Source organism: Schistocerca cancellata, chromosome 5 (genome assembly GCF_023864275.1).
Source record: "Schistocerca cancellata isolate TAMUIC-IGC-003103 chromosome 5, iqSchCanc2.1, whole genome shotgun sequence".
Classification (NCBI taxonomy): Eukaryota; Metazoa; Arthropoda; class Insecta; order Orthoptera; family Acrididae; genus Schistocerca; species Schistocerca cancellata.
The window spans coordinates 146,063,304-146,089,167 of record NC_064630.1 but is presented as its reverse complement, the minus strand read 5'-3'; the positions used below and the strand labels follow the sequence as shown (position 1 = coordinate 146,089,167).

General features: G+C 39.3%; 1 protein-coding gene across 1 annotated transcript in view; it reads left to right on the top strand.

The window, feature by feature from the left end:
- Positions 1–18,826, top strand: part of LOC126188891 (hydrocephalus-inducing protein homolog) — a 54,150-nt gene extending 35,324 nt beyond the window's left edge. Inside the window, exons 2-5 of the mRNA XM_049930574.1 lie at positions 6,570–6,782; positions 6,896–7,091; positions 7,218–7,356; positions 18,715–18,826. Of these exons, the coding sequence (XP_049786531.1) occupies positions 6,570–6,782; positions 6,896–7,091; positions 7,218–7,356; positions 18,715–18,766 (600 nt within the window). The 3' untranslated portion in view covers positions 18,767–18,826. The remainder of the gene's footprint in view (positions 1–6,569; positions 6,783–6,895; positions 7,092–7,217; positions 7,357–18,714) is intronic.
- Positions 18,827–25,864: the final 7,038 nt, after the last annotated feature.

Sequence of the window (25,864 nt, the reverse complement as noted above, 5' to 3'; positions counted from 1 at the left end):
ACAATCCGGTGACATACCATCCCTCGTGCATCTGCCCTCCACCCCTTCCTCCGCATTTTATATCCTCCCGAAAACAATTTACCATATTTATCTGATTATAAGACAACATTTTTTCCCAAATTCATCATTCGAAAAATATAAGGTCGTCTTACATTCGCAGATTAAATTGTTGCTGCTGAGATCAACATTTTTGCTTTGTCTAGTAGAGTATATAGGGTTTGTCTTTCATTTACAGATTAAGCCTCAGATATTGAGGTCAGAGAGCAGATTTATTTTGAAGATTTTGGATGGGCAGGGCTCAGCAAATGTTACTTATGTTCCAGCAGGCTCGAGATTTGCTGATACACTGAAGTGCTTGATACAGTATCAACATTACTCAAACAGTCACGTGACATTGACTTGCACGATGCCAGTGCAAGAGCTGCAGGAGAAACCATGAATAGGCCACTACAACAGTCCATCACTCTGATTAAAACCTGAGAATTTTGTGAAACAACTGGAGGAAATAGCTGTAAATTCTATCGTTTTACAAACTTTTGTTGGATTTGAACAGGTTTGCAATAAACATTCTCATTCATGTAAGGATACTATACAAATATTAATGACTCTCTTTAAGTGAAGCAACATTCAAAAATGGAAATCTTGGCCTTCAAAAGCATTAGTTGCTTCAGAACGCAGATCAGTATTTCATTTGGTTATGACAGACTAACGATTTACTAAGTGGATTGCAAATGAGAAATTCGGTTTCTGTTCATGTATTAGAATACTGGATAAAAATGTTACCAGGATGTAATCAGCTTTAGAAAATGGTGATATTCAGTTGAAAAAGAACGAAAATTAATCCAGAATAAAATTTCTAATAAAGGAAATGAATCGTATTAAACTGTCTGTAACTGTTATCGTGAGAATGAAGTACAACAGGGAAGATCTGTCATGGAGACAGTACCAACAGGCATCACCAGACTGCTGGATGAGTGGAAGTTCGAGGACAGGACTGAATCATAAATGCGATCTTTTATTTATGTATTAGCTGGTGTTGTTACATATGACCTGCTCACTAGAAATATTGCAGTCTGCTTTTCACATTTGCTCAAGCTCAGTACTACAGAACAAAGTAGATAGTGAGCAACAAATTTTGTCCTGTTATCAAGCATGGGAACCTATACCACATTCTTTGGCTTTTTATGATCATCAACGGTGTTTAAAGTGCAATTTGCATGAATCCATATTTAGTCAGAATCAAACTGACTTTAAAATTTGACTAATGCTCACCAACGGCAAACATTAGTGTAGGAGATCGTAAAAGTCTAGATAGCGGCCAGTAGCATACTTATGTGTTTGTTGCTGTGATGCTGTCAATGCTTGCCATGATATCTACATCTACATCCATACTCTGCAAGCCACCTGACGGTGTGTGGCAGAGGGTACCTTGAGTACCTCTAATGGTTCTCCCTTCTATTCCAGTCTCGCATAGTTCATGGAAAGAAGGATTGTCGGTATGCTTTTGTGTGGGCTCTAATCTCTCTGATTTTATCCTCATGGTCTCTTTGCGAGATATACGTAGGAGGGAGCAATATACTGCTTGACTCTTCGGTGAATGTATGTTCTCGAAACTTCAACAAAAGCCCGTACCGAGCTACTGAGCATCTCTCCTGCAGAGTCTTCCACTGGAGTTTATCTATCATCTCCGTAATGCTTTCACAATTACTAAATGATCCTGTAATGAAGCGCGCTGCTCTCTGTTGGATCTTCTCTATCTCTTCCATCAACCCCATCTGGCATGGATCCCATATGATGGGGATCAAAGTTGGTTTGTTAGTTGCTGGTTTTGTGCAGCCAACGTTGCATATATATAATCCCCCTTAAGTTTATAGATATAATATAGTTACTCCTTCTTTATTCCTATATGTATATAATTCTTATAAGTATGTGTGTGGGTGAGTTGCATTTAACTGAGTTAGCTGGCGGTTGTTTATCATGTCAGCTCTCTAATAATTAAATCTGTGGCTGTGTTTACATCCATGTGTGCACGAGTTGTTGCTTTCACCTCATCTGCTGATGTAGCTCACCGTTGCAATCACGTCACAGTGTGTGTCACACCCTTCTTTACCGCTCTTCGTGTCAAGCGAGGTGCTGTATCATTTAATATCCCTCTCAGTGTCACTTACCTGCTACTTTATATATCGAATATTCATTTAAGGTGCTGGACTCACTTACCTTTTGCTCCACCATTTCATAGTTTACATCTGATTCTGGTACTTGCTCATTACAGTGAGTGTTTACAAATAATACAGTAGGACATAATGAATTGACCTGTTACGTCAGACTACTCCTTCTGCTTGACCTCCTGGTCTGATGTTTTTGCCAAATCAACAGAAAATACCTGTTTGTTTACACTGAAATAGCGTTTACCATTTCCCATGTCAATTTGTGTCTTAAAAGTTCTAAACATGTCCATCCCAATGAAACAAGTTACTATTAATTTGTCAGTGATGAGGAAATTATATTTGACAGTAAAGTGTCCTATTTTCAATGGAATAAGTGCTTGTAACTTCACTACTTTTGTTTGTTTACCATCTTCACACAAATTTGTATTGGTAGTTGCAAAATTATAGTTCACGCTGTTATGTTGTCTGAAGATTGGCTGGGACACAGCACATCACATTTGATTGTTGCTTACCGCTTGCCACTGCATCGGCTGGCTGTTACTACTTGGGGCAGTGGATAGCCTTGTACTGGTGGACTGTAGTTTGCTTTTCCGTTGTAGTTGTTCCTGTTGTTATGGTAACCTTGTTTAAATCTTTTGTTTTTCCCATTTCTGTTACCATATCCATTCCCTTTTTGTATGTACGGTGTCGGATATGGTTGCCATGCTTGTTGTGTAGTAACATTATTATTTGCAGATTGGTTTCCAAAGATGGGTTGAGGTGTTTATCTGCTGCTTTAGGTTGCCATGGCACTTCTTCATAAATCAGGCCAATGGAATCCAAAACTGACAAAACGCACTCAGTGTCGTGTTCTGGTGTGGTTGCTAATTTTTCCCTTATGTGTAGCAGCAGTCGGCTCTTTAATATCTTCAATACATTCACATGTGATATGGGATTGGTCCAATATCTGGTCTTACTTAAATACTTTTTGAAATAACCCTGCTAGCTTCCATGCTTGCTATTAAATAGAGCCAGTTTAAAGACTTTATATCTTAGTCTTTCTTGAACAGCTTCCAACCAGTACTTGTCTAAGAAAGTAAGAAAGCATGTTAGATTGCTCATAACTGTGACAACGTTCTGCCATTTCAGTGGCCCACAAAAGAATGTCACCTTGGGTGTAACCAACAGTAAATATTATCTTTTGATCCTCTGTCCAGTTACATGGAAATACGTAGTGGAACACACTGATAAAAACTACTGTGTTCATCTGCTTTCCATCTGTCAAATATGTGAGGAACTTCCTATGTCTAAGCAACCTTTCATCAGCGAAGATGGATGTTAAAGATGTGGCATAATCAGACTTTGGTGTGTTGTTACAAGTGTGTGGAGCACTGTGTGGCAGTTGCGCGCGTGTTTTAGGTACTGGTAAACTATGAATTTTGCAGTCTTCACTTGCACTTGCTATCAGGCTTATGGCAGGATGCGGATAACTATTACATGTCTGTCTTGGGCGCAGGTAGTTGAATATTAGCAACCTGACCTACTTCATTTGATGATTCGGTTTCCCTTTTCTTTATAGCCTCTTTTACCACATCTATATATACTTTGCATTCAGATACTCCCTTCTGCGCTAATGTACTATTTTGATCTAAGATACCTGCTTCTGCTCTTTTGGTCATATTGTTCAAATTTCTCCCTATCTTATTTCTTTCTTTTTTGGTACATTCGGACTCTAATTCCAAGCTTTTTACTCTTAATGTTCGCTCCTCTACTGTCAATGGTAAACTTTCATAGTCCTTTTGTAGCTTATTGACAGTAGTGGTCACTTTACTTTTGGATTTGCAGGGAGTAAGGCCATCTGTCAAGAAATTGCCATTCTAGGCAGAAGAAAAATAAAGGTAATGTAAATTTGTCCACTGGTACTGACAGAGGGTCATGCAAAAAAGTTCTGCATCATAAAGTGATTTGCGAGAGAATGCTGAATGCAGGTAAAAACAGTATATGGACTACCAAAATCTTACCAAGGGTATAAGCATACCAGATGTGGTGTCATTCTTTTGTGAACTATGTCAATATGGAAAGTTACACCATTTGAAATGAGAAATTTGGAAAGTGGTGATTTTATACACAGTATTTGGACCAATGCAGGTCAAATTGTAATGTTCACTAATAATCCTAGAAATTAACAACAGAAGACAGCACTAGTCAAGAGGCATGTTGTGAGACATTTATACATTGTTCTCATATGAAATGAATCCAGTTTTTGAACAATTGGTGGCTTGTGCACCCAGAAAATTGTGTCTTAACCTATACTTGGGCGTGGTCTTTTTAAAACAGAGTTGCAGCCTGAGGTAAACTTAGTCTTGGTCTCCAAAGTGTTAATGGTCAAGATTTTGTACTTGGCTTTCAACCATACAAAACATGTATCCAGTAAGGGTGGGACTCATGACTATAGCTTTGGCCTATATGGAAAAATTCTAAGAGGTACTGAAAACATTAAGATTATGCACCAATATAGTTTGGTGCTTCAGAGGTGCAGAAAGTAACCAGCCCCCTTTTGAAGTGGTAAAAGAGTGAAATTATTGAGGACTGGGCATCATCTTTTTTGCCATACTGTGTCAGGAAAAACAGTTTGCCATACAAAAATATGTGATTTTTGTTACAATAGAAACTCATTTTCAGTCTCATCATCTTGTCCAGGAACATTCGTTGCTTTTTTTTTTTTTTAAACACTGAGATGGTGATGTTGAAAATGTCATGCCCTGGGATAATAGCTGCAAGAAGAAAGATATTTTTGCACTACTCTAGTTGCTATAAGAAGAAAATGCAGAAATCCTGAAGACAGTTGTAGAAGACTATCCATCTGTGAAAGAACATGAATACTCATAATGTGAAACAGAAGAATGCAAAGGCTACTGAAAATTGTTGGAGAGGAAGTATTTTGTGCTGTTTATTTGTTTATTGATTAAAAAAAATACATTTATTTCTTATTATAAATGGTATTGTTATTAATAGGTTTTTAAAGAGGAATTTAAAAAAATCATACTTTTTGTAATATAAATTTGTATGTTTAAAAAAAATACAGTTTTTGTTGTGTTAAGGTCTGAGAATGCTACTACTTGTTTTAATGACTGTTCAGTAGTAACATATGGATAATTTGTTTTACTTTTCATGTTACACATTGATCTCTGAAAAACAACTCAAGTTTAGTACTTCAAGTCTAGTAAGTCTTACATATTACTCTATCACATCATATATTCTGAAAACACAGTATTTTGTTTACATTTGACTCAAGTTTCATCCATGTACTAGAGACTGAAATGAATTTAAAAAAAAAATTTTTTTTTGATGCTCATCATTGTTCCAGTGAATGAATAACTTATTTCAGTAGACTGACTTATTTCCAAAATATTATTAATATTTTCTGAATTAATATTTTGTATTGAAAATAAAACAGTATTATAATAATGTTTATATAACAGTATTATAATAATAATAATATATAATGTGTGTCATAATAATATACAACAGTGCAAGAATGAAGTATTCAGTTCCACAAGTGAGTAGCTGTTTTGATATGAAGACCACAACCTCTAACACCACCGGGGAATTTACATTGATACAAGAACTAAAACAAAATCAACTCAGCTTGCGAGGGTAAGCGAATAGGTACTTGAAGGAGAGGTATATCTTCTAGTTTTAAGAGGCAGCTTTAACAGCTGGGAGAATAATGAGCATACCTCATGATGTAAAATATTGTGTCCAATTATGCCTTTGACAAATATTGAAGCAGCAGTTGTATGTCAGCAGAAATAGTGAAAGTTTAAGAAACGAAAATTATCAGTTGATGGATAGCCATGCTAACATCATGCCTGTTCAGCACTGTCATCCATTGATTTCTTTGTTGGAGGTAGAACTAGTAGTTCAACAACCCACCTCATCTGCAGGACTAGTGTTAAGAAGTTAGTTGGTTGGTTAGTATAAGAATGGTTTCAAATTACTTACTCCTCAGTTCTGTTAGACATTCTGATAATCTAGTGTCCCAAGCCAACATGACATCTCTTGAGGAGTGAATCAGAATATGTGAAATCTCTTATGTTACACGAGACAGGAACACTTGCTCCCACCATTGTACAATGGTTGTGAATCATACCTCCTTTCACTGGATAGCAGGGATTTCTGTTACGCAGAATGTATGCTTTAAACTTTAGTAAGCAGTTTTCTACAAGAACAGTTATATCTGTGATGAGTTATTTAAATGTCTTTATCAACTCAGTGTTTTGTTGGCTATCAAATAAATATCTGTTCTAGTTCTGGCCCCAGTGTTCTGTGATAGAGTATGTAAAATTCCCTTATGTATGTTGTCATTATACTACAAGGATGTTATGATATCATTATACTTCAAGGGTGTTTTTTTTTCAGCTGAAGCCTTCAACATACAATTCTGAACTGCAGCTATCTACTGAAGAAAGGATGCTGAAACTTATTAAACCTTTCCGAAAGTGTAACTCCTTTGAGAGTCAGGAAATGGAAGTGTCAACTCCCTTCACACCTATTCCAAGAGTAATGATTTTCCAAAACTATGTTCCTGGCAAAACATACACTGCACAACTTGTGGTGAGAAATGATACCAATGTAAGTGTAACACCAGGACTTCTCATCAGATGTGTAGTAGAAGCAATTTCAATTAAAAACTCAAAGTTGTCACCTGTAATTCAAATAATTATTTATTTATGTTTTGCTTATAGGTCTTAAAACCACTGAACGTTATTTACAAAAACACAGCAAACTTTACTGTTATTCCATCAATAAAGAAATCAGCTTATCTTGCACCTGGCATGTCAGTTTCTTTCAGAATACAATTTTCACCTGACAAAAAACAGGATTGTACCAACTATATTAAATTCTGTAGCTGTGAAGACCATTTTGTTGTGCCTGTTGTAGGTATGATAACATTTTAAACTTTTGGGTAAAGTTTGACACCTATACGAATCTTACATTTAGTTTTTTATTTTTACACAATTCCATGTTCTGTCTAATCGGTTCTAAACTGTGGACTTTTGTTTTCAGCAATTGGACCTCGACCTATGCTTGATTTTCCTGACCAAATACAAATGCCTTGCACACCTGTCAAAATACCAGTAACCAAATATTTTCTTGTAAAAAACATTGGTGAAATTGAGGCTATTTTTTCGCTGTCCACTGACAGGTAATGTTGCTATCATTTTAATCTGTAAGTGCCATTAGTCCCATCTGAAAGACAGGAAACCCATTTTTATTTTTAGGTCACAATTTTAGTAGTATAACTTCACAGCACCTTCTACAGGTTGAATATTGTAGAACTGAATGATGTTATTCACATTTGATTGTCTGATTCTGTGCTGTACACGAGCTTACACATAAGCTTATGCTTTTGTTTTTGAAATAAAATTTAATACTATTGTAAAGTTTAGTACTATTGGCATTAAAGCAACCTAAGTGGCACAAGGCCTTGTTTTTATTTTCTGGTTTTCATTGTTTTAGGTTGTAATAGAGTTTTTTACTTCACACATATTACAATACAACCATTGTGCAATATGACCTCTCATTGTTGTGGTCACCTCATAAATCTTCAGTTCCCTGGGATAGAACTTTTTCTCGCATAATTATGTGTTTCTGTATGGTGGGAATTCAATTGGGTCTGTGCTTATTTTTGTGGATGTAATGATAATTGATCACTGTTTAGAAATAGCTACAACTGTGTTGGCATGGTCAACAGATTCCAGGCAGCCAGGTCGCTGCCATGACCTGCAGTGTCGTTGGGGCACTTGTGACACCTCTCTGTCTCTGTAATTGTCTGAAAGCATTTATAATGCAGTACTTTCACAGACACAATGTGCAAATAAATGGCACGGTGTGGACATTTGGTGATGGTGTCCTGGGGATGTGGTGACATTTTGAACCACCTCCATGTAAACAAACGAGGTAATGTAGACAGATGTTACATGATGGTCACATAATATGCCACTTTGTGATCTGTCCCATGCCCATTTGTAGCCATGAGTGATATGATGTGGAGACATTCAAGTGGTGCAATGCTGTTTTCTTCAATTTTAAGTATCTAATTGTGAGGTGATTCAGTGCTTAAAGCAAAGCTTTGTGAAGAAATATAACATCCTCAAATCCTCAATTAAATGATCATAAACAGAATGAGATTTCCACTCTGCAGCGGAGTGTGCACTGATATGAAACTTCCTGGCAGATTAAAACTGTGTGCCGGACCGAGAGTTGAACTCGGGACCTTTGGCTTTTACGGGCAAGTGCTCTACCAACGGAGCTACCCAAGCACGACTCGCACCCCATTCTCACAGCCTTACTTCTGCCAGTACCTCGTCTCCTTGAGACTTGCCCACCAAAGGCAAAGGTCCTAAGTTGAAGTCTCAGTCCAGCACACAGTTTTAATCTGCCAGGAAGTTTCAAATGATCATAATCTTGCTGACATTTGCAATCACAGTGTGTGAGACAAAGCATGGTAGAAAATTGCTGGAGAACTAAATGAAACATGTTAGCCCATGGTCAACCATACCATGCAAAAGTGCGCATGTGCACAGTGTGCTGCAGGTGTACAGGACGGGGCTCAGCCTACTACTGGGCATGTCTCGGCTTTCTTAGGTCTGTCTCACCTTTGCTTGCTCCTTTTCAGAACTGTTTTTTGTGGGATATGGCACAGAATTTTTCAGTTTGGCAGAATTTTAGTACCAACACATTTCATTCCTCACTATTTGCTTGTGGTTCAAAGGAAGTTAGTCCAGTGTTTGTTGCAATGGAAGATATTCTCAGAACTACAGGGTATGGTGTGACACTTCACACAGCAGTGCAGTGCCACAATTCCTGTGTCAGTGGAATACATTGTACTTACAATTGGAGACCTATGTGTACAAGAGTGTTAGGATTGAAGTCAGAGTCTAAAAAACATGAGTGATAATAATGAAAAGGATAGATTGCTACTCACTATTCAGAATAGATGTTGCATCATAAAGAGGCACAACAAAAGACTGTTATGCATTTGAGCTTTCAGCCAAAAGCCCATCATCTGAAGTAGGAAAGACACATACATTCATGTAAGGACAACTCACACATGCAGAACCGCTGTCTCTGGGCACTCGAGTCCATCTACAGTGGTCATGTGTGTGATCTGTGCCAGGAGGAGGCCTTTTGGCTGTGTCTGTTTGCAACTCAATGTCTCCTCTACATGGTGAGTAGCAATCGTATCCTTCTGATGGTATTGTCATTGTTCCACTGTGGATTTTCCATTGCTTGATTCATAATAATAATTTAAAAGATAAAAACTGTTTAGTAATAGAAATGTAAAACATGAGAACCGCTTATGATCTTGTGAATGGATTTGTAAGAAAAACCACCTTGTTACAGTAACCACGAAAGGCGCTTTACATGGGAGTGAAACATGGGTGGTCTAGCTAACACTTCTCACAAAAGATAGTATATATACCATATTGCCTGTGATTCTTAAGTGCTGCTCATCACTCTGGGGACCCTTAATAGGTAGGCTTAATACAGGGGAGCAGTACATTTCTTCACAAGTGTGTTTAGTGAGCATGAGTGTGCCATGAAGATACTCATCAAGCACTTGGTGTGGACTCCACTAGAGAGCTGTTGTTCATCTTGAAAAAGTTTACTGTTAAAATTCTGAGAATGTGTGTAACAATAAGAGCCTGGCAGGTCAATCATGTTGTCACATTGATATCAAATGACCACTCTCACACATATTGCTAGGTTGCTTGTGGATTATGGCTATGGATGTAGACATTCGATTGTGGGCTATTACTTGTGTCTGTGCATTGTTGTCTTTATAAGTGAAATTATTAGTACCTTCAGAATCAGGGATAAGGTTAGGCCTGATAATGTAAGATACTATTTAGCAAGACTTTTTGGTTATTTGTATAGCAGTTATCTATTTGAGTACCTGTGAGACACTGTATACTAAATATATGACACCTTCTCATAAATGGTTTTCTTTTTATCTGTCTTTGTAAGTCTCTTTGTGTATATGTTTTTGATTTGAGAAGTACATTTTGATACTTCTATCTACATCTACATCTACATGGATACTCTGCAAATCACAGTCAAGGGCCTGGCAGAGGTTTCATTTGAACCACCTTCACAATTCTCTATTATTCCAGTCTCATATAGCGCGCGGAAAGAATGAACACCTACACCTTTCCATACGAGCTCTGATTTCCTTTATTTTATTGTGGTGATCGTTCCTCCCTATGGAGGTTGGTGTCGACAAAATATTTTCGCATTCAGAGGAGAAAGTTGATGATTGGAATTTCGTAAGAAGATTCCATCGCAATGAAAAACGCCTTTATTTGAATGATTTCCAGCCCAAATCCTTTATCATTTCTGTGACACTCTCTCCCATATTTCATGATAATACAAAACGTGCTGCCTTTCTTTGAACTTTTTTGATGTACCCTGTCAGTCCTATCTGGTAAGGATCCCACACCGTGCAGCAGTATTCTAAAAGAGCACAGACAAGCATAGTGTAGGCAGTCTCCTTAGTAGGGCTATTACATTTTCTAAGTGTCCTGCCAATAAAACACAGCCTTTGGTTAGCCTTCCCCACAACATTTTCTATGTGTTCCTTCCAATTTAAGTTGTCTGTAATTGTAATACCTAGGTATTTAGTTGAATTTACGGCTTTTAGGTTAGACTGATTTATCATGTAACCGAAGTTTAACGAGTTCCTTTTAGCACTCACGTGGATGACCTCACACTTTTCATTATTTAGGATCAACTGCCACTTTTCGTACCATTCAGATATCTTTTCTAAATTGTTTTGCAGGTTGTTTTGATCTTCTGATGACTGTATTAGTCAATAAATGACAGCATCATCTGCAAACAACTGAAGACGGCTGCTCAGATTGTCTCCAAAAAATCGTTTATATAGACAAGGATCAGCAAAGGGCCTATAACACTACCTTGGGGAACACCAGAAATCACTTCTGTTTTACTCAATGACTTTCCGTCAATTACTACGAACTGTGACCTTCCTGACAGGAAATCACAAATCCAGTCACGTGACTGAGATGATATTCCATAAGCATGCAATTTCACTATGAGCCGCTTGTATGGTACAGTGTCAAAAGCCTTCCGGAAATCCAGAAATATGAAACTGATCTGAAATCCCTTGTCAATAGTACTCAACACTTCATGTGAATAAAGAGCTAGTTGTGTCTCACAGGAACGATGTTTTCTAAACCCATGTTGACTGTGTGTCAATAGACCATTTTCTTCGAGGTAATTCATAATGTTCGAACACAATATATGTTCTAAAATTCTGCTGCATATCGACGTTAACAATATGGGCCTGTAATTTAGTGGATTACTCCTTGTACCTTTCTTGAATATTGGAGTGACCTGTGCAAGTTTCCAGTCTTTGGGTATGTATCTTACATCGAGTGAACGGTTGTATGTGATTGTTAAGTATGGAGCTAATGCATCAGCATACTCCGAAAGGAACCTAACTGGTATACAGTCTGGACCAGAAGACTCGCTTTTATTAAGTGATTTAAGTTGCTTAACAACTCTGAGGATATTTACTTCTACGTTACTCATGTTGGCAGCTGTTCTTGATTTGAATTCTGGAATATTTACTTCGTCTTCTTTTGTGAAGGCATTTCAGAAGGCTGTGTTTAGTAACTCTGCTTTAGCAGCACTGTCTTCGATAGTATCTCCATTGCTATTATGCAGAGAAGACTTTGATTGTTTCTTGCCGCTAACATACCTCACATACGACCAGAATCTGTTTGGATTTTCTGCCAGGTCTCGAGACAAAGTTTCGTTGTGGAAACTGTTATAGGCATCTTGCATTGAAGTCTGTGCTAAATTTTGAGCATCTGTAAAAGATTGCCAATGGTGGGGATTTTGCATCTGTTTAAATTTGGTATGTTTGTTTCATTGTTTCTGCAACAGTGTTCTAACCCGTTTTGTATACCAAGGATGATCAGCTCCGTCGTTTGTTAATTTATTTGGTATAAATCTCTCAATTGCTGCCGATACTATTTCTTTGAATTTAAGCCACATCTGGTCTACACTTATGTTATTAATTTGGAATGAGTGGAGACTGTCTCTTAGGAAGGCATCAAGTAAATTTTTATCTGATTTTTTGAATAGGTATATTTTTCGCATATTTTTCGAGGATTTGGGGATTACAATATTCAGTCTTGCTATGACACCTCTGTGTTCACTAATCCCTGAATTGGTTTTGATGCTCATTATTAACTTAGGATTATTTGTTCCTAAGAGGTCAAGTGTGTTTTCACAACTGTTTACTATTCGCGTGGGCTTATGAACTAACTGCTCAAAATAATTTTCAGAGAATACGTTTAGCACAATTTCGGATGATATTTTATGTGTACCTCCAGAATGAAACATGTATTTTCGCCAACATATCGAGGGTAAATTAAAGTGGCCACCAACTATTATCCTATGAGTGGGGTACATGTTTGAAATCAAACTCAGGTTTTCTTTGAATCTTTCAGCAACTGTATCATCTGAATTGGGAGGTTGGTAAAAGGATCCAATTATTATTTTATTCCAGTTGCCAGCAATGACCTCTGCCTATACTAACTCACAGGAAGTATCTACTTCAATTTCACACCAAGATAAACTACTTCTGACAGCAACAAACACGCCACCGCCAACTGTGTTTAGCTTATCCTTTTGGAACACCCTTAGGTTCTTCACAAAAATTTCGGCTGAGCTTATATCTTGCTTTAGCCAGCTTTCAGCGCCTATAACGATTTGAGCATCAGTGCTTTCTATTAGTGCTTGGAGCTCTGTTTCTTTCCCAACTCAGCTACAACAATTTACAACTGTTACACCAATGGTTCCTGTATCTACGTTCTTCCTGTGTTCAGTCTGTGCCCTATGTGACTGAAACCCTTCTTGTGTTTTCCCGAGACCCTCTAACCTAAAAAACTGCCCAATCCATGGCACACAGCCCCTGCTACCCGTGGCGCCGCCTCCTGCATAAGTGGACACATGACCTATTCAGCGGAACTGTTTATTTACCACTTGGAGTAAGATTGTTGTAGACACGTTTTTGAATTAAAACCCATTGTTAATACCATACATACCTGAATAATTCACACATATTTCTTCCAGCATTTAAGGATGAATAACTGGGGTGTGCAGATTAATTGCAATAAAGAGACTGCCCATGTAGCTGCGCGGTCTAATAACGCACTACTTCCCAGCATGAATTCGCCCGGCCGATTAGTTTTGAGGTCCGGTGCGCCAGCCAGCCTGTGGATGGTTTTTTAGGTGGTTTTCTATCTGCCTCGGCAAATGCGGGCTGGTTTCCCTTATTCCACCTCAGTTACACTATGTCGAGAATTGCTGCGCAAACACTGTCTCCAAGTACACGTACACCATAATTACTCTAGCATGCAAACGTTTGTGGCTAAACTTGTCTGGTGTGAGATGTTCCCGGGTGGGTGGGTGGGGGAGGGGGGGTGGTGGGGAGGGGGGGGGGGTTCTACTGGTGGCCAAACTGCACAATAACTGTGGGTTGGTATGGACTGCTGTGGCCTGTTGTGGGGTTGTGAACCACTGTGGGCTACAGTAGGACGAGGCCTTTCTATCATTTCTAGGTCCCAAGTTCAATTAGTCTGTTACATGTCAGTAGCACGTTAGAAGTAGCTATAAGATGGCACCCATTACAACAAAACGTAAGTACATGTAATATAAATGATGTTTTACATAATAATAAGTGTAGGAAGTGTCAATAAATGTGATGAAAGGACTGACGTGTATACAGTGAAACTTCTGGCTGCATGAAAAATGTGCAGGAGTCAACATTAAATACCTGGATAAGATAGAATTGTGCATTGTGGAAACCAAATATCAGTACAGACTACACCTAGAATTGAGAAGTGAAATAATTAAAGATCTTCAAAAGCAGTTGCACTTTCAAAAACAGTTGTGATCAAAGCAGTGAGCTCTTGTCAAGTATTGGCGTGAGTGATGATTGGTGGTGTCATCAGATTTTAATGAAAAATGTTCTCAAAATGATGAAATACAACACAGTCAAATCCCAGGAGCGTGGCAATATCTTGCTTTCAGATAAATTTGAAGTACTAAACTTTGTTGAAAATGATAAAAACAATTAAAGCTCTGTTCCAAAAATGCATGTGTTGTTGATAATGATTATGCAAGTGTAAGATCTAGAAGCAGTAAGAATCATGAGCACAGGTATAAAGTAATTGTAATTGCAGATATTCGTACTTGTGGATTTGCTCGTCTTCTCAATGAACAGCCCACAGTAAATGCAACTGCCTTCAGAAAGCCTGGTGCATTGATGTCCGAACAGTCCACCGACGTAACAAGTTGATCCTTAGACGATTATAATGTGCTTTGTGGTGGGTCAAATGATGTAAACAAAAAGGAAACCTAATGAAGCAAAACTGGAATAAAAAAGGCAATGAGGACAGCTAATGCACACAAATGTTTTTGTGCTGAATATTCCATGCCAGTACAAATTATCATCATTGTTGTGGGTAAACAAGGAAATTACTGCCACCAATTAACAAATATCAGTGTTATGTAAACATTTAAAAAATGTAAATATCCTGGATGTTAGCAACATTGCCTGCAGATTCCATATCTGATTTGGGCTATACCTTAATAGCATAGGGAAAAAGCTGTTAATTAAAAATATAAATGATTATGTCAATAACAGGAATCAAATACTCAAAAGTGAAATTATCTTTAACTAGCGGTCTCATAGTACTGCTGAGACAACGCCAACACTTCCATAATCAACAATGCCAGCAGAAAAAACTCCACATCTGACACACACTAGGACAGAACCTCAGTGTTTTTTATGGTGAGTCACCTAAGGCAGATGCAGCATAAGCCATGTGATGCATTTCACTTGGGGCAGCCAGATGACAGTAGTCAAGAATTATTTGTGTTGTACTAGCCAGACATCAATGCAAAAAAGTGTGGTTTCTTGCGTACTAATGTACAGCCACTTTGGTACTGTAAACATCGAGATAACAGATCATGTGGGGATGTGGCTTAGACATACTCTAAACAACAGAATATAGAGCTTGTCAACTGAACTAATAAGTGTAATCAGATCAATCAATGAACATACATTGGATTAGTTAAAAACCAATCTTATCACATACTCTCCACTACAGTACTCACAAATAATACATCTGCCAATGAGTACACAGAAATTTTTAGTATTATTAGTAGAAAACTTTGACTCATGTTCTCACCAGTGTAATAAACCTCAAGAAGTGAAGAACTGATACATGCCACATCTGAGCAAACTTAGAGAGGAAATGATGGTGAACAATGACAGGTTGCAACAGAGTCAAGCTGAGAAAGAAACTTTTTCAGCAGCAAGAATGGTGTATACATTGGAAATTAGAGCAGCCAAGAGGAAAGCCAATGACAACTCAGAGACAGCCGTGAAAATGAGCAAAACATCATTCCAATTCAACCAAACACATCAACTGCACATTTTGCTTCTTCTGACTCAATTAAAAATCTCACTGAAGATGCAAATAAAGTTGTGGATTTGCTCCCAGCTCTAGATAGTAATCAACAATTTCTGCTGGCCTTTTGTATTCTACAGACAAGTTAGTGAAGCAATTGCCATACCTAGCAACTCAAAAGTAAAAGATTTCTGTGGACTTTTAAATTACATAATATAATATACAAGAAAAGTTCTACTTCAGCTAACCAAAGTCATCAACCAAATGCTACCTGAAGGAGTCTTCGCAGACTGCCTAAAATCACTGTTGTAACAGCTGTCCACAAGAAAGCTGATAAAGCATTTCCTGATAACTATCATCCCATTTCACTCATACCAGTTATATCAAACATTGTAGAATATTGTTTGCACAAACATATGAACCAACACTTTGAGTGAAATAATCTACTTGGCTCCTCAGAGTGCTTTCATGTCTCACCTTTCCACTGTAAAAGCAATTGAGGCTATTATCTAGGACTGGTTAAGACAATACCGATATTTTAGTTCTGAATAAAACTAATATTTTTCAGTGTTTGTCTGGTCTTGGTTATAACAGGCTTTTTTGCATTTTTTACTGATAACCAGGTAAAACAATGGCATATGGATTTGACACAGCTGCAGTGCTAAAATTTTTGGTTTTTAGATAAAACTATTTTAAAAAACCAGTGACATTAATTCATAAAATTCCCATTGATTTGATAGAAACTGGGATAATCAACCACCACTATTATAAGAACAATGCTTACAGTTTAGAAACTAGCAACAAAGACATGACATAAGAATTGGTACAGCATTTCAGTGACAATAACATATCGGGTACCGTGTGGTATTTAGGGTTGGCAATACAGAAAAGCCGATTTCAGTGTTATGCCCTAAAGGTCGCACTACCCATTTTAAGTTGAAATACAGTCAGTTGAATTTTTCATTCGTTTTTTAATAATCAGTTTAGTCAGTTTTTTGCAAGGCCAAATGTAAAAGTGCTTAAACTACAAAACAAATAGCAACTAAGTGCTCCGTCTTCTTAATTGCTATCGTATTTATAAGATAATCTTATGTCTGAAAAAACTGAAAATTCTTCAGTAAGCAAAATGAACAGTTGTACATTCTTCTGGGACAGAAAGTGAAAAGATAATAACTTTCATTTCAATTAGACTTACAAACAAATAATAATATGCAGTTAAGTACTAATATTTTTCATTTGAACCTAATCATCAAGAACACTATTTTTGCTTGTAAATAATTTTGTGGGATTCTTGAGAGGATAATTTTAAATTGCACAACAACAACAACAACAACAACAATGTCTTTGTGATCAAGCTGGTTTGGAATTTATAGCATTCTTTTGGTCATTGGGCACTTATGAAACAGAACACATTGGCATTATGGGTTGGAATTGCAATTTAATATTCAGTAATTCTGAGTTAAATTGTCCCTAATGCATTTGCATTTCTCAACATGGGTAGGAGTGATGCATGAGTGTGGGGAGGGGGTGGGGGGTGACCATCAGCTGGTCAACACATTCTGCTTTGCCTCGTGTGCTCTGCACGTAGTATGTTTGTGACACTGTAGGACACAGACATAAGAATAGCATTAGTTGGTATATCTGCATATACTGATGGTATAGCCCTCTGTGCCTCTTCATACTCATTACTCATGATTATGTCATTTGTTTGGAATGGGCCTTAGTTGTGTGGTCTCTACTTCGCTGCTGAAATGCCTAACAAATGCTGTGTACATTTGGTTGGACACAGCCATACAAAGCCAGACTCGTGGCAGACATAGGGGCATGGCGTGGTACATGTCTGCTTGGAGTGTGAAATAGTGTCCCCACCTGGTTTATACAATGGTTTCTTGCTGTCATCCTGTGACATCAAATGTATTGCATAATTGTGCCATCCCTGGTTCATGGAAGTACTTTATGAAGTGCAGCAGCAGCAGCACACAACAAACTTGGTACATCATATAAGGCGAAAACATCCAGTTTGTTCCTTAGAAGAAAAGGTAAATTTGATTGATTTGCCTATGAATTTATCGGTGTGCTATAAACTTGGTGTAATAACTGAAGCCTTAATTCTGTGGTTGCTTCTAGGTGAAAATTCACACAGTCAACCACATGGTGATGCAGGGAGTCATCAACTTGTGACCTTTTGCTCTCTGTCACCACACCCATCTCTGTTACCTTTGCAGTCTTTGCTGGGGGCAGTGAGGCTGGTTTCTGCTGCATCCTAGACCCCCATTTTGATTGTTATCTCCTCCATTTTCATTAGTATTTTTCTACCTTTGTCTGAAGCTAACATTAGTGGTAGGAGCAACAACAAAGAACTGAAAATTGATTGTTCCATAAACTGGCTATTTTGAGTGGCTTGAACAGTCAGGTTGAATTGGAGACAAAAAGAACCAGCCTAACCGAAAACCAGTTGTTTCGGTGATAATTTGATCCCTAGCATCAGTGAAAAAATACACATTTGTTTGACAGTAAGAAAACAACCAACCTGTGCAACTCGTCTGGATTTGAGAAATGCTTTTGATACTGTCTCTAATAGTATATGCATCAAAAAGTTCCAGTAATACAGAGTTGAAGAAAATGCTCTTCACCTTATGGGGTCATACCTTAGGAACAGTGAACAGATGGTAACTATAAATGACCAAAGATCAGACTCAGCTGCGACATAATACTAGTACATGCATATTCTGCATTTTTCCACACACACGCCTTACATATGGAACTCTTCTATGGGACATCTGCCCTAACTCAATAATTATATTCAAGTGGCAAGAAAAGGCTATTGTGTATATGGCACCACTTACTCCTAGAGTATCTTGTAAAGATCATTGCAAAGAGCTCAATATTATGATAGTCCCCAACCTCTATATGGATGGTTGTGTAGTGCTTCAAGAATTTCGGTGTAAATTCTAGAACCACTCGGCCTTCCACCATCTAGAACATGCAATATTTTAGATGTGAGTGGGAGAAAGGAACCCTATCTACAGCTTGTCACCTGTCTGTGTGTGCAGGTCTGAAGTTTATCATGAGAAGATGGTAGACATGGCAGTAGAACGGCACTGACAAGTACTTGTCGGTCGCATTTTGGAAGTTGCAATGAAAGCATACGCAGAACCAAGGAACTTCTGTGTTATTCTGTGCTGTTTTATAACTGTGACTATTGTTAGTGATGAAAAAACAGTTGAGTTAAAAAAAGATTTTTAGTAACTTGTAACTGGAGCTAAAGGCAAGACAGGTGTATGATTTCTGTATAATAGCGTCATGGTTAGCAAGCCAACTCTGTTGTAAATGTAACTCTGTTTCTAACATTTGGACACATGATGAGACTTACTTAACAGTATTTATTCATGTGGAAAGTGAGATTTGTAAAAGTTTGATGTTTAAATATACATCGTTAAGTGAAACAAAAGAAACTGTGTACGTCTTCAGAAATTCCTGTTCCCAGCAATACTCTGATTCCTGTTCCCAGCAATACACTGCAGAGAAGTAGAGAAAGGGAGTTTGCTGCAGCAGGCTAACCAGCTAGGTAAGTCAGCTGACCATCTCAAGTAAGTCGTATCATTAAAGAAGTTGAAGTTTGCACACATACTTCAGCACTTCAAGTCGTCCAAAACGTTATAGCTGCCTTCTCATTGTTAAAGAGAATTTAAATAATTTTAACCTAAGGATGCTAGTACATGAATACAAACACTAGAATTTGACAACTGATTGATATACCCTAAAGTAGACTAGCTAAAGTTCGCAACAGCCACAAATATATATACCCCAGATTTTTCAGTAGACTCCAAAAAGCTGCCCATTCTGTGCTCTATAGTACATTTGAAAATGTTCTAGCAGGGTGGTTTAAGAAGAAAGCATACTACTTCAGAAAAGAGTTTGAGGAATCAGATTTAAGTGACATGAAGTTCTGATTGCTTGCTTGTTAATAGGTCCCTGCATATACAGTTTTCATATTATACATAACATTGTGTCACTGATGTAAATATCATGAAATTTTATATATCTCATTGTCTTAGCTTTCTATGTACATATTTACACCAATAACATGTAAGATGTTTGAAGGTGAATAAATTCTATTGCCGGGGATTTCACAGCCAAAAAACAAACCATCCAGAACTTGAGAAAAGGATCTGTGATCATGTAGATGAGTAGATGAGAAGCAACAATATGGATGTGCAGTGACTAGTGAAATGTGTCAACTCCAAGCATTGGATTCAGCCAAAAAACTGGGCATCACTGATTTCAAAGCTAAGTAGGCCTTACTATCAAGATTATTCAGCTAAAATGGATTAGGCTTTCAGAGGTAAACAACCTTCAGTTACTTCCATGTGATTATGATGAAAAACTAATGCGTTTTCATAGCTTCATGACAAATTTGCACCATGAACATTTCCATATATTTCTACGTTTGAAAGAACCGACACAGTTGATGTGTTTGATCATGCAGCTGGACATAGAATAGATCAGAAAGGGGAAATTTCGCCTGTTCAGCATTCGGGCAATGAAAGAATCCATCTTGGCACAGAGGTTAGACACAGTGGCCTCCCCCTCAATCCAGATTCCCATTTTCCTCGCACTACCAAGTAATGTGATCAGCCCTTTTTCCTCTTTGTTGCTCATCGCATCATGTGAAGTCCCATTCAAGGTCAGGTGAGGATGGCTCTGCACTGCATGATCACATCAGCCTCCACAGTGCATGTATGTCTTTATGAGCGGATTCTGTTCTTTCGGATGTGCTATCAGACAAAAAAATCTGAAGCACACAGCAGACATGATCAGATGTCAGTGTAACTTGGTATATGTATTATCGTTGGCAGATATGTAGGTGATATAATTGTAATTCTCCATGATATGAAGAATGGCTACCAAGGTATGTCAGGGTGTTCAGTGTCGGTACCAGACTTTGTAGGGTATATAAAGTGCAAAGAGTAATCACTTTAAAGGCCACCAGAATAGCACATACTCATATGAGACAGTGTTATCTACATCTGACAGAGTCTGAAAGGGGTTCCAGTGCAGGTCTCCATTTGAGTGGCTATTTGTATCATGGAACATCCAGATTTGAGGGCACTGAGACAGCAGCCTGGTGTTGCCCTGTATGCAGATGTGTAAGCATGCACACTCGTCAAAGTTGTGGTCAACCACAAGTTCTGTGTTTGGAATGGTTCTGTGACTGGGAAACATAGACTACAGGTGAATGCCATTACACTGTATTCCTACACTACTTCATATGACCATTGTCGGTGAGTATGAGTGTGGTGATCTCTGGAGGGGTCCCATTCTTCCAACATTTTGGAGACAGGCAGTTGTGTTACTCCTGACACGTCATGGTCAGGGGAGCCATTGGGTATGCCTTCAGGTCACAGCTGACAGTAATTTAGAGAACTCATGGCACCTCTTGTGTTCTCATATGTTATCTCATGTAACAGTATCATGGTGGTGTTTTTCAATAGGACAATATTTGCACACACATGGCATGTGTGTCAGTGGACTGTCTGTGTAATCCCGAGGTACTTCCATGGTCAGCAAGGTCCCCAGATCTGTACCTGATAGATCATGTGTAGGACCAGCTTGGATGTCAACTCCATCCCAATGTCAGTATCCAGGGTATCAAGTACCAGTTACAGCAGTTGTGGGCCACTTACTTCAGCAGAGAATACAATGGCTTCAACTGAATGAGTGGGTGCATTGAGGTTAGAGGTGGTAGGCTCTTACTGCCAAGTTCCTTGTAAACTAGACTCAGTTTTATGATCACTGAAATAACATCACATACCTTCTCAAACCATGAAGTTTCACTCTGTTTCCTTCTCCCCTTTTGGGTCTTCGCTTTTGTTTGGCAATGTACATTTGATGTTTCTCATTTCAGTCCATCTCATCTTACTCTTTTTCCTTCTGTTTTTTACCTACTTTTGAATTCCATTCTTTCACCACAATTAAATTTTTGCTGCGCTAACAGTTTGGGGACTGAGCCCAAGCATAGCTCAGACCACAACATTTTTTTTTAAATAGACGGTGTCTGAATGCAAGTTGGGCCTCAATTTCATCGTGGGTGAGGCACTTATTGCTCAAAAACTGACTCATTTCATATGAGAACAATGGGTGGATGTCTTGCTACCTGTCCCTTCACTGGTGCTGCCTTCTGTCACTGATTTCTAGAAAGTAACAGATGCATCTACATCCACAACTACATCCATACTCCGCAAGCCACCTGACGGTGTGTGGCGGAGGGTACCTTCAGTACCTCTATCGGTTCTCCCTTCTATTCCAGTCTCGTATTGTTCGTGGAAAGAAGGATTGTCGGTATGCCTCTGTGTGGGCTCTAATCTCTCTGATTTTATCCTCATGGTCTCTTCGCGAGATATACGTAGGAGGGAGCAATATACTGCCGTATCGAGCTACTGAGCGTCTCTCCTGCAGAGTCTTCCACTGGAGTTTATCTATCATCTCTGTAACGCTTTCGCGATTACTAAATGATCCTGTAACGAAGTGCGCTGCTCTCTTTCTATAGACGCTCCTGCAGTTTACTATTAGCACATTAATATTGTTATTCCCTGTTGCATTTTGCCTACTCCTATCTTGCCGCGTCTCAGGAGGCGTCTTGTCGGGCCTAGGGAGGGGATTCTCTAACCTAAAAAACACCCATGTGCACTCCACACGTACTCCGCTACCCTTGTAGCCGCTTCCGGCGTGTAGTGCACGCCTGACCTATTCAGGGGGACCCTACATTTCTCCACCCGATAGCGGAGGTCGAGAAATTTGCACCCCAGATCTCCGCAGAATCGTCTGAGCCTCTGGTTTAAGCCTTCCACTCGGCTCCAAACCAGAGGACCACGATCGGTTCTGGGAACGATACTACAAATAGTTAGCTCTGATTTCACCCCGCGAGCGAGGCTTTCCGCCTTCACCAATTCCACCAACCGCCTGTACGAACTGAGGATGACCTCTGAACCCAGACGGCAGGAGTCATTGGTGCCGACATGAGCAACAATTTGCAGTCGGGTGCACCCAGTGCTCTCTATCGCCGCCGGTAGGGCCTCCTCCACATCTCGGATGAGACCCCCCGGCAAGCAGACAGAGTGAACACTGGCCTTCTTCCCCGACCTTCTCGCTATTTCCCTAAGGGGCTCCATCACCCGCCTAACGTTGGAGCTCCCAATAACTAATAAACCCCTCCCCCCGTGTGCCTGCTCGGACCTTGCTGAAGGAGCAGCCACATGTCCCCTCACAGGCAGAGTGGGCGATGCCACACGGCCAGCCTCCACATTGACCTTCTGCCTCGTGCGCCGCGAACGCCGCTGAACCCGCCACTCCCCTTGGGGAGAGGGTGGCCCAACCGCGCCCGGTACCCGCGAAGATGTCTCGACAGCAGGGACAGTGGGTGAAGCATGTAACACCTGGGGTGTACCTTGCGACGCACCAGACTCCCCACTGCCGCTACACTCCGAGGCAGCAGCCTGAAGACGGCTGACCGCGGCCATCAACACGCTCAGCTGTTCGCGAACAGTGGCCAGCTCCTCCTGCGTCCGTACACAGCAGTCACACATCCTATCCATCCTAAGGAAACAATTTACTGAAGAGAGTTAATCAACCTTTAACTAGACTGCTAATTCACTAAAGGCGGCTGCTTATTCACTAAACTGTGGTTGCTAGCCACTTCTTGTAGAAAACAATGAAAATAGCACTACCTGTCTCTGGACTGTATTGAAAACAAACTCTAGCACTACTGGCACTATGGTTGACTACAGGGACACTCTCTGACTGTATTCAAAACAAACACGAAATCTATGGAACACTATTAAGAGCACTCGAAAATTAAAGCTTCCTAAAAGCAAATACACACAGAAGAAGAAGTGACAAGTAAGAAAAATACAGTTAATACTTAAATTAAGGTAGCTCGCTGCACAGCAGACGTGAAGCAGACAACAGTTACGACGACACTGCACAGTCATGGGTGACTGAACCAATATGTTTGCATTGACATAATGTTGTGCCTGTACTCATTAGTTTTTGCTATTTGCTGTATGTCTGCTAAAAATCATGTCACATCATTTGTTGAATGAGCAAGAAATTTTGGAAGCTCAAGATGAAGAAATTGCTCAGTACCTCTCCATACACATTTCTCCTGGAAGGATAATTGAACTTTGTCATTACTTTAAAATTTGTAGTCTATAAGAGAAGTGAAGTAAATATGAAAACTAAATTATGAAGATGTATTACTCTTGAAGATACATGAGTTACATATGTGCCAGTACCACCTTGTATAATAGCGTAAACGATCGGTTTCAAAGGCTGGATGATCTTCTAAAAAGTGGCCAGTTTTCAAATGTGTTAACTATCTGATAAATTTTTTATACCCTATCATACATTTTTTTTCAATTTCTTCATCATCTGTGGACATAATAAGCTTCTAACCCTTTGATTCTGAAGTGGTTGAACTTTGGTGTTAATAGTAAGCAGCTTAATAAGCTTATAAGCCTTTGCTTCTGTAGAGGGTGCACTTCGCTGTTCAATTTGTAGCCCATGATGTGCATATTTTCTTATTCATTATTAAGCCTACTCCTGCATTAACACTATTTGATTTTTAATTGGTAAACCTGTACTCTCACCCAGAAGCCGTGATCTTCCAACCATCACACTTCACTAATTCACACTATCCATTTATTGTTTTAGTTTCCGCATTCTGCCTGCCTGCTTAATGACTCTCACATTTCAGACTCTGACCCATAGAACACCGGATTTCTTATTATATTTCCCGTTTTCAGCACCCTGCTAAGTAGTCCCTGCATAGAGACATGTAAGGAATTTTTTATCCAAGGGGATGCTATCATGGAGATTTATGTCCTCAGGAAATATGAATACTGTAATTTCCACTTGCTTTCAGGTGTGTTACAGGAAACATTGTTGTGTGTTAAAAGAATCATTAAAAGATTTAAAAAACTGTATAATGTCAGAAATACATAATTCAGACAATGAAATTACATCTGAAAGGGCAGTAATTAAAAGAGAAACAAGGAAATCAGTTAAGGTATGTGAATACATTGTTATTGCATTGTTGTTAAAAAATGCCACATAGTAAATAACGACAGTCAGGTAGCCAATGCATTTACTAATCTCTTCTTTGATGGAGGTCAGAAGACTGGCAATGGCATTTCAAGGGATAAAGCAGTAGAATACACGCAAGAGGCACTCTCACATACAACAAGGCAATTTATAATTACTCCAGGCACTGCCAAAGAAATTACAGGGGCTGGTCCCAGACAGTCATCAGGATTGTGTCTGTCAGGGGTACCTTAGGAAGGATCTGTTTATGTTCGAGAGTACCAAGAAAACATTATTTTCTGTGACATGTTTATTAATCTGAAATACAGAATTGTCTTCCCAGTGCACTGGCAGCTCAGTTGGGCTGGCGACACACGAAGCCTGTCAGCATTACACAGCATTGCACGGCAATGCTCTTTGTAGAGGATGGGTCATGTGAAAGCTGTTACGTTATGGCCAGTTGATGCCCATCGGGTTTCACAGGCAGCACACCATTCTAGGCAATGATGGATAGCAGCAATGCAAGCTGATCTCCAAAGTGCTCTTGTTGACGTTGAAGACGTGTACCCAGTTGACGACCTTGGCCCAGATGAAGTACGTGTTATTGTATAGAGTTTGACCTGCAGCCTCCAATTAGGAGAGAGAGGCCAGCAGCATCAGGGTCTGCTACAGGAATGGGCGAGCAGCAGCATTGGCTCACCCTCATGATGATGGACAGAGATCAGCTTCTTGGCCCTGATGCTCAAGTCTCCAGTGGGCCAGAGGTTGATGTCAGTGTATGCACCCTGTCATTGTTGGCCCAGAAGTTGGCACTGCAGCGTGCAATGGCAGAGTTCTTCTAGTGAGACTTTCGACTCCATAGAAGATCGTAGGCCTGCAGAGGGTTGACTGACATAGCTTCTCTGGAATCATTGGACACTGTAACTGAGATCATGGTGGTTTGCCTGCACTTTTCTGCAGTGTGCGTAGTAATGACACTTGTGTACTAGTTTCCTTGTGTGGTCAGCCTTCCAGTGCTTCCAGACTTTTGTAAACTTACTAAGCAATTCCGAAAGGAAAAGTGCACTAGAAGTGTTATTAATGACATATAACTTAGAATCAGTGATCAACTTCCTCGTGTGT